At 39.0% G+C, this 12,014-nt stretch overlaps 1 protein-coding gene across 1 annotated transcript in view; it reads left to right on the forward strand.

Moving 5' to 3' along the window:
* Window positions 1–4,357: 4,357 nt before the first annotated feature.
* GNPTAB (N-acetylglucosamine-1-phosphate transferase, alpha and beta subunits) overlaps window positions 4,358–12,014 on the forward strand; it is a 41,987-nt gene continuing 34,330 nt past the window's right edge. The window contains exons 1-2 of the mRNA XM_010294724.1: window positions 4,358–4,407; window positions 10,012–10,131. Of these exons, the coding sequence (XP_010293026.1) occupies window positions 4,358–4,407; window positions 10,012–10,131 (170 nt within the window). The remainder of the gene's footprint in view (window positions 4,408–10,011; window positions 10,132–12,014) is intronic.

The raw sequence follows: 12,014 nt of genomic DNA on the forward strand, positions 1-12,014 counted from the left end.
CGCGGGGCGTAACGCTGCTCTCCTGCAGACGCCAGGTGTGACGCAAGCGTTAAGTGCCCCCCGGGGGGTTGTTCGCTGGTTTCTGACAGCCTTGGCGGGCCCCGCTAGAGGGGAGCTGCGAAAAATCTGCGTGCTCCAGGAACTCGTTTTCTTGTCTTGTGCAATTCTTTCCACTTCCCTTATAAGTTGACTTACTAGTGCTGTATATTTTTAATTTTACTTGACTCTTCTAAAGCCTGTGCTGAACGTAACCTTCAAATGGCAACCGGGAGTGACAACCTTTCTCCCTTCTAGAGTTTCAGGGGTTAAATGTAGCCTCTTTCCAGCTCAGCAGAGTCTGCATTACATTGCTTGCTGCTTATTACTCAGTTTGCCAGTTATTTTGTAAATGATGCGATATAACTTTTACTTTTTCTAGATACAATTTTATATGGGTGCATAGTATATTTTAAAGTTTCGTTTCATGTTACCTTATCTGTTTTGGAAGCTATCAATGAAAGAGTATGGAGGGGAAGAACACAATCCTGCTTCAGTATACCGTTTGAGAATGTAGTAAGTATTCAGGGAATTAAAGAAAGTATTTCTGTCAGTGTAAAAGGATGGCAGTGTTAAATGCAAACAGACTGGTATTTCCTGATGCCTAAATTTCTCAAGACAAGTTTTTTTTTTTCTTTGTCTTTTTTCCCTTTTTTTTTTCTTTGCTGTTTTATTCTGATGGTGCTTTCAGAGACAGGAAAAAATGATGGGCCATAAAGACTATTGTCTGAAACTCTTGAGTGTAGCACAATCAGAACTTTATTGTGTGTATCTGTATATCTTCTTCATATAAAGTACTTCATCCCTGCTGTCTTGCAGTGTTCACAAGTTCCTGAAACACTTGATAGCCATCAGTGAATTAATTAATTGTATAGTACTTTTAGCCACCTGCTTGTACATGATTGTCAACATGGGTTGCTGTATATATCTTGGTGCTGTGAAACTTTGAGTATGCTTTTGCACTTCTTCAGAATGGGGTCTTAAACCCAGCTTTAGGATTCTATGAACTTCTGAAGGTTTTTTTAAAACACTTCAGTAGTTATCCAGGTATGGCTGATTTCACTGAGAATTAGTCAAAATCACTGCTCAAAATTATTTTTGTACCAAATCTTAGTTTTCTACTAAGTTTCCAGCCCCTCTAGAACTATCTGGAAACCTTAGGTACTATTTAGACAGTGAGCAAAGAACTGGCAGATTCATGTAGAAGTAAACTTTCAAAATTACATGTTAAGAAAAAGAGAAGTGACCAGAAATGTTTAAAAAAACCCAAACAAAACACCAACAAAAATCCCACCCTTTATGGAATGACAATACAGAAATACAGAAACAAACCTTTTTTTATACAATGTTGGTAAATGAGCATGGTAAGAGATGTTTGTGTGCATTTTACTCTTTTATGATTTAAAGTGTTGTGTTTTGGTAAATGGTGGTAGTTTAAGGATTTAGGAGAGAAGAAACACTATTAGACCTCTTCTGACAACTATAGCGGGTACGGTAAACACTTCTTCAATACAGAATCTGCAAGGCAGCAACTAATCAGAATAAGTAAGGTTGTTTTGAAATGAAACCAGAAATCTTTCTAGTAATTATTAGGTCAACCATTTTTAACAATCTGCAGGGAACTGTCAAGCAATAGAAAGTAGTGTGAGGCAACGCTTATCAGACCCAGGTGTCTGAGCGGTGTTTGCATTTCTGCTCTGCCCCACCCCAAGAGGCAGCTTTTTCATCCTGGCAGGCAAAATTAGATCTGCTTGCTTAGATTCATGCTAATATAAATATTAATGCTGGTATAAAAATGGATGGCTAGGGCAAATAATTTGAGATTGGTAATGATGTCCTCACAGTCTCAAAGTGAAATGATTTGAAGAAAAAACTTGAGCTCAGTGAAACAGCAGTGCATTAAGCATGATTCCGAAGCATTTGTGTAAGAACATACTGGGTAGCCAGGTCTAAGCCAATGCTGTAACCTAGTTGTAGGATGAGCCTCGAGTTTTAGGACAGTTTGGTTGTAAACCCTTGGCCATCCTTCCATAGGTCGCTCAGCTTTATAGAATGTTTTATAACTGGAACATGCCAGAGCTACTACTGTAATCACCTGTCTGATACAGTACCTCCTAATAGAGAGTGTCTCTCCCCCCTTTTTTTTAATATTGTTCCCTTAGTGGTTTTGTAATATCAGTATGTAAAGTTGAAGCAAAGAGACCTTCAGGCATTATTGCACAACAAATAATGCGACAGGAGGAAACAGTTACAGGAAAAAAAACAGGTATCAGGTGGAAAGACCTTAACTTTTTTCCTAAATGTATTTCTAAAGAGAACTCTCCTGGGTCTTTTCGGTTATAGCTGTACCAAGGCAAAAAGCAAATGCTTGAATTGTTAACGTTTTTCTTCTGGAGGGCCGTATTATTCATATAATAAACTACATTCTTACTCAGATACTTCGGTATTTCTTCTAGAAGCAGATCAGTGTGTGTCAATTCATTATTATCAGTAGCAGCAAGTGTTTCTGTGTGGATACCTTTCAGTGTGTGCTGTATTAAACTAGTGTATTTGGCAGAAGGACATTAATGACTTGTGCATGAAAAAGTGTAATAGTGTGTTTTTAAGACCCTTCCTGACTTCAGTATTTAAGGCAGGGGATCTTATGCTGACCTGGGAAATCATGTGTCCTTTGTGTAAGGGGAATGAACAGTACAGATAGGATCTTGGTTACAGAGAGACCATTTGCAACTTTGGCAGGAATTGTGTGTGGGTACGTTTGTCATCCAGCCGCATGATGGGGCTTCCCTGCTCTCTAGGAGGCTTTAATTTGCTTTAGTAGTCATGAGGGTACAGAGATGTGTATCTTCTTAAAAGGGAGGGAGGTAGTCTTTATGTTACGGTTTTGAATGCTATCTTAGAGAAATGGTGTATTTCGTAGTTCTAGTAATACAAGAAATAAGCAACAGTAAAATTTAAATCTAGGAGGAGTGGTGTAAAGTAAATACTATCCTTTCCTGCTATTTTTTTTTTGTCTCCCGTACATATAAATACATACTTCTCCAGGTAAAACAAGCCACTACCCTTTCATCTCTAAAGCAGCATGAGATGCCACTGTAGTTCTTAAGGTTGGACTTTCACTGTAGAAGATATCATAGCAAGTTTATCTCATTATAAAACATTTAGGTTCTACTCTGTTTTATCTCAAATTACTTCTGCTTTTTTGCTATATCAAAGCATATCAAGCCTTTTTAAGCATTGAAAAGTGGATTGTTTTTCTTTTTTCTGTTTAGAACCATGGTATCAGATACTTTGTTAGTAATGGAAGTGTAACTATGTGCCATTGTTTAGTGTGTGTGTGTATGTACATTTAAGTATAGAAATGGAATGTAATCTTGCAGCTTTCCAAAATAAGACTCAGCTTGTGTTTGGTTTCCCATATAGCTAATTTATGAATATGCCTGGGAAAGTAGATGGCTGGCAAAGGGGATTTAAGTTGGGTGCAGCTTGGCATTTTAGCTAGGCGACCTTGACGGCTGGATGAAGGTGAGGAAGAAAAGCCTGCCTTCAGCTGTGCGTTCCTACCATTACTCATCTACTCTAGCAACAAAGTAGAGGAAGATGAGGTGCTCTGATTTTTGAAGGTTCATCTTTCTGGTGGTTTAGCTCCGTGACTTGGCTCGCTGCACCTTGGGTGAACTCGTGCAGGGGAGTTGGAAGAGAGGCTGCAGCCCACAGAAATACTGTGCTGTTGGGTTAGTCTGGCTGCCATGTAAGATGTCACCTGTATTGGGAAAGAGCTATTTGTGTTTTAAGTTCATGGCCAGGTTAATTTGATATGCCCTGGCCTGGCTGTGGGTTTGCAAAGCTCAGACTTCAGAGGGTGGTGTGTGTACTTCAGTATGTTCTGTATGAGAACAGAAAGGAAGACAAGGAAAATTCTGTGGTGGGGTGGGGGTGTCCTGCTTGCATCGAAGCATATTTGTTGAGAAAACATTGCTGAATTTTTAAAGAATAAGAGACAAGGGAAGGGTAACCTAAATGAATAGTAGCTTAAAAAGTGTGACTGTAAAACATTAAGTCCTTTCTTGCAGAGGAAACACAAAGTTTGTTTAAATCAAGTGTGCTCTGGTTCTGGGTGTGACTGCTGGCTCAGTTTATTAACTTAGTTTGGATTAAGTTCTGGTCAGCTGTGCATTAATCCATAGATCAATTTGAATCAAATTGATTGTGACTAAACATTTCAAAAGGAGAAATGCATCTAATTTTAGAAGATGGTGACATCAAGTTGTTTTTTTCTTTGCAGGTTGTCTTGGAGTGGAGTAGAGACCAGTATCATGTTATGTTTGATTCATACAGAGACAATGTTGCTGGCAAATCATTTCAGAATCGGTGAGCTTTACTTGCAGTTGACAGTATTGCGCATTTTACTGTTCGATGAACTTTCAAATATTTAAATAAAATACTCTGGATGAAGTAGCATACTATTGAGTAGGACCTTATTGTATGGGCTCTAAATCTGCAGCAAATTTTAATCTTAGTGGTTTTAAAATTGTGAGTTAGTGCTTAATATCCCAGGTTGGAAGATGTTTGGGATTTGGAAGCTCTAGTCATGTAACAGGGTTTACATTTTAAATGCATTTAATTCATTCAGTCTCCAATGGAACAACAAAGGGAGTACAAAACATACTTTCCATATTGAGATAGGAAAATGTAAGTACTGTTCCTGTGCACTTAAAATTCTACCTTTCAGTTTTTGAGAAGTTATTTTTCATGTACCTTACATTTTCTGTGACACCTCATGAAGGACGTTATTTAGTAGAGAAGTCACAAAGCTAATAAGAAGCAGCTTTTTAAAGCTTAGTACATGGGAGAAGTCACAGCAAGTTGGAAACCAAGTCATATGGGTCATTTGTTTCAGTTGCGTTAACTGCTGCATGACTTCTTGTGGTTTCATCCTTCGTGTCTGAATAGTTATGGGGTCTGTTGCTCAGGAAGTCAGTGGGCTGTGAATTGGTAGGTGGAAGAAGCTACTAAGGAGAGATCATCTGACTCTTAGTGTTGATACACTCGACTGGAAAAAAAAACAACCCTGAAAGCAGATGCTTAATCTGGCCTTTGGTTTGTTGAATCACGGGACAGCAGAAATTATCAGATCAGTTTGTCACGCTTTAGCTGGTGCGAGAAAACTCTGTAAAAGTACATTGCATGGTATCAGTGAATCCTATGTGCTTTTATAGTCTCATCTCTTACTCCCCTGTTTTCCAGGGGATGACAGATGAAAGCAGAGTGATACAGCTCATATGGATAATTAGCATAATGTTTACACATTTCTGCAATGCTGAAGTGAAAGCATGGTAGTTTGTTCCTGTCAGCACTCACATGCCACATATGTGATAATTTGTGATTAAAAAAAGTCATTTGTGATAATTAAGTACAGTGCTTTTATAAAATGGTCAAGTTTGTCCAAAACAAAATCACAAATCTTACTGTTGTGATGTAGGTATAGTCAGTTCCCATTTCTGCATGGTGTTTTCTTACTTCATTTTGGCTGTGTAAAGCAATCCCTAGCTAGTGTTGATTTCTCTGAATTATAAGCAAAAAAACCAGTGCCTGGGGAGGAACTACTGGCTGCCTGAGCAAAAGCTTAAGGTTTCCATGATGGGTGCTTAAGTTATTCTAGTTCACCCATATGCCTTTAATATTCTTACGTAAGGCCTGACAGGAAGGTCTGTTGTGATATTGGTGTGCAGATACCAACTTCCCATAAAAATTCATACTAACAAAAAGTCTTTGTGGAGACATACTTTCAGGCATCCGTTAACTTTTAGAGGTCCCTTGTCAGGGGTTCAGTTTGGTTTTATTATCAAATTTCACAAATGCACTAATGGACTCCTTCTTGCAGTATGCACTGTATTAGTGGTGGTTTGGTGGAGTTTTTAAGGCTGATAATCAATGCAACATGTAGGGTTTCACATGGATTTTACATAAACTGAGAATTGTGAACTTGTAGTCTTGATCTTAGCTTATCCATTAATTTTAATGAGTTCTTATTTTAATGTTAGAGAAAAATATTCAGCATTGGAGAACAGGAGCTTGTTGGTTTGGAAATTAAGCCGATCCCTGCTTAGTGGAAGGTAAAAGCTGCATGGCCTTTGACAAATATTGATGGTCCTTCAACTGAATTAAAAGTAGTGTTATCTTCTAGGAGCTTTGCAGGAAAACATCTCTGTTCTTGTCAAACAATTCTGTTATCAACTTCCATAAAGAAAATCTCAGTGTAAAATGTAAACAAATTTCTGCATGTGGGCAAGGTCCTTATGAATATAAACTCAAAAAGCTATTCTTCCTGAATAACATAAAAACAGTGATGTTGCTAGCATCATCAGTTACACCTATTGAACACTGTTCTCTGCCAGACGAAGGCTTCTTGTTTTACCTTGAAGATAGAATTTGCTTTTCCCTCCTGTTGCATGTCCTTTGACATCCCAGCTGTTGCAGTTTCTAGGTAATCACATTAGCTGCTAAACTTCCTACTTATATTGCCCAGGCTCTTACGCAGCTTGAGGCAGTGGACTAGAAATTCCAGGGTTTTTTCCCAAGCCACCTCATCCAAACCCATTTTTGAAGACTTAGTTGTGGTATGAAAATAAAAGGGAGAGAAGGAAACTAAGTAATGGAGTTGCATGCATGAGAGTCTTGGACAAGAACTCTTATTTCTCTCCACAAGCAAATTTGGATTTTGACAGACACTGAAGGGTAATTTTGCTATTCCAGGATATGGCCAAATCATACTTAAAATGCCAAAATACGTATGGAAACAAAACATGGAGGAACAATCCTCAGCTTTTAAAATGTACAGACTGATTTCAGCATGGTACAGCAAGTGAGAGCCATCGGTGGTTGGGGAGCCATTAATTGTTGAGTAGAGTGAGGCTGGAGGGAGGAAGAGACGCACAAATTAGGGAGCCAAGAGGTACTGGAGCAGGAATAGCAATGGAACGGTTGAGCTGCCGTTGGTGGGCACTTACAGACATGTAGCAGACAGGAGGGCTGTGAGGTTTACAGTGGGGAGCTTAAGGGCATAGTAGACTCACCCTCATTCATGAAGAGGCTCAGCAAGGTTGGAGGTCACCGTATGGTAGGTGGGGAGAGATCCAGAGGCTGCTGTACTCCTTGAGCAACTTGTGGACCCTGGGACAGCGAGGCTTTGTCTTCTAGCTGCCATCTGGGCTGTGAGCATGGCTCTCCTATGTAAACAAACGTCACTGGTACGGAAAATGCTTCCTGCAGGTGCATAGGACAGGTCTCCTGTCCTGTCTGGGAGAGCTGGTGGCTCTGGCTTTGTATTTAAGCGGGATCATATTGATGTTTTTAGGTATGTTTTCGGATGGGGAAAATGTAAAGGAGTATTTAAAACAAGCCTTAATTGTCTGGGAGTCTCCAAGGAAGTTTCCAAAGTCCGTGTTTGCTGGTACTGAAATCAGTAGCAAATAGGAAAATCGATGATTTTCTGTAGAAAGGTGTTACATAATTACCATTTAGGCAGCTCATCTTGGGCTTAATCGGTTTGCCAAACTGGTATTTGTGATGAGAACCCAACGCATAAATCCGCATGAAGAAGAAACACAGCTACAGAAGGAGAAAGGTGTTGGTCTTTTCTGATCTTGAACAATTTGCAAAAGACTCTAGGTATTAAAAATAGCATTTGAGAAGGATAATGTGGAAGTGGCTCTCCTGTTCCTTTTTAATTTTAAAGCAAAATGCCACTACATGCTTTGCAACTTAGTACTTCTTACGAAACCATGAAACCAACCAGAAAGCTTTGGCAAAGACAAGAAAGATGAAATCTTAACAGTGGTACTCATCCTAATTGGGAGCAACGAATTAATTTGGAATAGTTTTGTGATATAGTTTTTTAATTATTATGTTTGATAACCACTACTTTCTGAAACAATGTATACTGTAAAAATGCATTAAGAAAATTTATCCAAGTACTTGGATAAATTTTAAGCAATTAGACTCGTGAATCTGCAAACAGTTGAGTTTAATAGCCTTTTTTTAACTGGTCTCGGTTGCCACTGGTAATGAAGAATGATCTTGCCATGCCAGGGTTAATTCAGAATTGACATACCTGCATCTGACCAAAAATGCCTTTCCTCTGAGGAGTTTATTAGCATTTGGTTGTATGTGACATGATTTCAATGCTAAAAATTAAGTGTAGCAAATTATGTAGTTATATGTGCTATTGCGTAGAAACATGCCTTTAGCAAATGATAAATCGGAGAGAGGCTTCACAGAAGTCAAAATTGCCTCATACCCTGGAAAGAGTTGGAGTTGAGGCTTTTTTTTTTTTTGCCATTTTATGTTCTTCAATGAAGCCTGGGTAAATAAACTCTGCACTTTGCCCAGAAGGCTGAGGGTTGGGCATTTTTAAAGTCAACTGACTTAAGTCGGGTCCTTCTACCTAAAACACTCTTGTCCTAGCTGTAGCATTCAAGTCAATCCAATAGTTTAACTGATTACAACAACTTTAGAGAAGCTGAAAGAGCTCCTGCCATTGAATTTCTGCTCCTGTGGAGGCCTTTTTAGTTCAAAACTTGCCTTTAGTTGCACCTGTTAATGAACCAGAAGCTAGTGTCATCTCCTGAGAAGGAGGTGAAATAACTTCTAAGAAGGGTAGTTCTATTCAGCAAGTTGCCCTTTTTGCCAGTGGGGAGGGCAGCCTCCTGCAGTGTTGCGTGTCAGAGGTGAGAGACTTTCTGGGTGGTGCTGCCGGCGAAGGCAGCGCTGCTGCTTAGATGTTCAAACTGACCCACTGTTGTCCTCGAGTGTCGTAGCTCAGCTAGGAGCAGTGATGAATTGACTACAAAATGTTCCTGTGTATTGTGCTGTCACAAGCTACTGGCTGCCCTTTTAACAAATTTTGTTCTTCAGTTACTGAATCTCGGCCTGTAGAAAATGAAGCTGGGTGGACGTTGTCCGCACGTTATACCGTGCAAGGGACGGTGGAGGAGATTCTCGCTTTTAGAATGCTTTTTGAAGGGTGCAGTGGGTGGGGAGGGAACATCTTTCCTTGGAAACCTCATTGTGTGTCCTCATGGATCTTAGCAGTAGGGAGGTGCGCAATGTTTGCTGGGCCATCTGCAGTTTAGGAAGGTATTGAATAGCTTGACAGTGGAACTTTTGAAAATAATAGTTGGGGCATCCTCCTGCTCTCTGGGACTAAGAAGTTCACCTATGGCAGCAGCCTACAGTACCTGCTGAAACAAAACTGTGGGCCTCGGAGGAGTTTGTCCTAAACAAATAGGGGTTTGGGTACCTTCTTTCTTTCTTTTCTGCTGCCTTAGGAAAGGAAAAAAAAAAATCCCTGTGCTAGGAAATCTGTAACTTTCCAGAAACAGATCCAGGATACTAAATTGTGTCAAGAATGAATTTGACTGCTGTGTCTAGAGTCTGAATTCATGTACCCTACCTAGGTTGTTGGTTTATGAAATGCCCTGTTATTAATATCTAAGAGAGATTCCTAGGATAGAGACCTGGTCCTGCTGAGGTCTTATTGGCTCTGCACAATTAAATAACAGCAAGTATGATTTCTGTCTTTAAACTTCATGCTGTCGTGTCTAATGTAGTTGGTGAACTAAGGATGTGCCTGGATGCTGGTACCGATTTGTGAAATATTTTATGGGTTTGAAGGAGTTGGGTTCTAGGTTAATGTTAGTGAAATTCAGAGCATAAAGTTTAAATTTCATTTAGTTACTGAACTGTTATGGCTACTTTATGTCTTTTTTGTTTTATGTCTGTGCTGTTTTGTCAAAGGCTTGTGTATAATTAAGAGATTATATATATAGCTAAAGAGAAGCTTTTTGCTTTGTCTTGTTTGCAGCCCAGACACCAAGTATTTCTGTTGTTAGACAAAAATTGCTATCATAGGTTCTGCAAACACTTGTAATGTAATATTAAACAACTCATGTAGCTTTCATTTGAATTATGTAGGCTTTGTTTACCCATGCCAATTGATGTGGTATACACCTGGGTGAATGGCACAGATGTTGAACTGATCAAAGAATTGCAACAGGTCAGAGAACAGATGGAGGAAGAACAGAAAATAATGAGGTAATTTATGTATTTTTCCCCTTTAACCAACAACAGCAATCTAATGCAGTGCTAGCCCTCTTTTTTCCCCCCCCCCATTACTCAACATGAAAATTCAAAGCGCGTTTTCTCACTTCTTCATTTGATTATTCTCAAAACCTTGTTTCAGTTCTACATTCAGCTGTGAAGTACTATCTAATCAGAAAACTGTTTAAGATACAGAACATAATAATTAAAGTAATTAAGGCTCTTCTGTCTTGAATTTGTAAAATGCCATGCAGAAAACTGTGCTTTGTGTATGTCATTTTGTATTGATTTCTATAATTGTTTGTAAATAATAATAATACCGTATCTCAAATGTATAACCTGTCTTCATCCCCTTTTTCCTCCTCATCCCCACCCTTGGTATTTCTTTCTATAAATGGCGTAATAAAATCTTAAGCATATGCTTTTTAAAGGCTTCTTTTTAAAGTTAGATTTGTGTTTCCCAAACACTGAAATGGAGAAAGAGGAAAACAATTTATTCATGTTATAAAGGTATGCGTCGCCTTTCTAACTAAGGAGGGAAGGACTTGTATTACTGCATTTGGTGTCACAGATTGTGCTATACTGTTCTGCAAAATTACTGATCTCAGGCTTCAAACACAGGCTGCTGCACATACCTTGGATTGTGTCTTGTAACCATTGATTTAGTTTGTAATAAGCAACTCTGTGGTCATATAGTCTGTTTTGGCCAGAAAATATGCTAAATGGAAGAAGAGGTTGTAACAGTTTAATTCAGAATAAACTGAAATCTACAAGTGAGCATATTAATCTGATTTTTCACATGTTACGACTTGGAATTTAGGTACCACTGACAATGTGATCACAAGTGAAATTCTGGATCTGTTTTGCTAGCTAAACAATGAAAGTGTGTTTAAACATCTTAAACGTAGATATTGTGTCTGCTCTGAAAAGCTTTCAAATTTATACTAATCTTTTCGTAGCAGTTTGTATAGCAAATGTTAGTGGTTTTAGCTTTGTCATCACTCGTGCTGTGATTCCTATTTTTTACAAAAGGAAAAACACATTGTTTTCTTCCATAACACTGATTTGGAAAGTTGATATCAACCTTATGAGTAAGACACATGTCCATTCTACATTCATTATCTACAGGGACACCTGGCTTTCTCCCTTGTAGATGACTTTTTTTCATGTACTTTGAAATCAGTTAGCACTGTTACAAAAAGAGTTGTTTCGTGGGATCAGGATAACTGCAGAAGACAAAGGCAAGGATGCTATACATCTCTGCTAATGAGTGTGTATTTTGTATTGCATAGCAAAACTTAGTAACTTGTTGGTATGCCTGAACTGAGCTAGTCATGGCCCAGGTGCTTTATTCTTTGGTGGGAGAGAGTAGCTTGATGGATGGTGGTTCTCTTTCTGTTGCTGTGTGTAGAAGGGTGCCTTTCTGATATTATTGTAATTGTTATTTAGCATCACTGCACTACCTTTACATTAATCCTCATTAGCTTCTACATGCACATGGCTAATGCATGATGGACGCTATCAGAGTATGTATCTTAGGCAAAACAATCAAGTCAGCCTGGTTTCAGATCACTTTGTCCTGGTTTCTTACCAGTGTTTTTCATATTAACATCAGTTTCATTAAGTAATCTAATAATAACCCATGAAAATCACGTTAGCAGAGAGTCCTGCTGCCACAGCTGTCAGCACAACCAAGAATTTTTGAGCTGCGCTGCATGAGGGTGAGCAGTGAGGGGCACATGTGTCAGCCTGTGCTTGCCTTGGCAAGGCCAATGGAAAGCCCTTGGCAGTTTTATAACTGGGTTATCGGTGCTTTCACGTGTCCCTGGCTCAATTAACAATCTGAAATTAGACTAAATTCCTTATTGTCAACTCAG

This window comes from Phaethon lepturus, unplaced genomic scaffold (assembly GCF_000687285.1).
Source record: "Phaethon lepturus isolate BGI_N335 unplaced genomic scaffold, ASM68728v1 scaffold5219, whole genome shotgun sequence".
NCBI lineage: Eukaryota > Metazoa > Chordata > Aves > Phaethontiformes > Phaethontidae > Phaethon > Phaethon lepturus.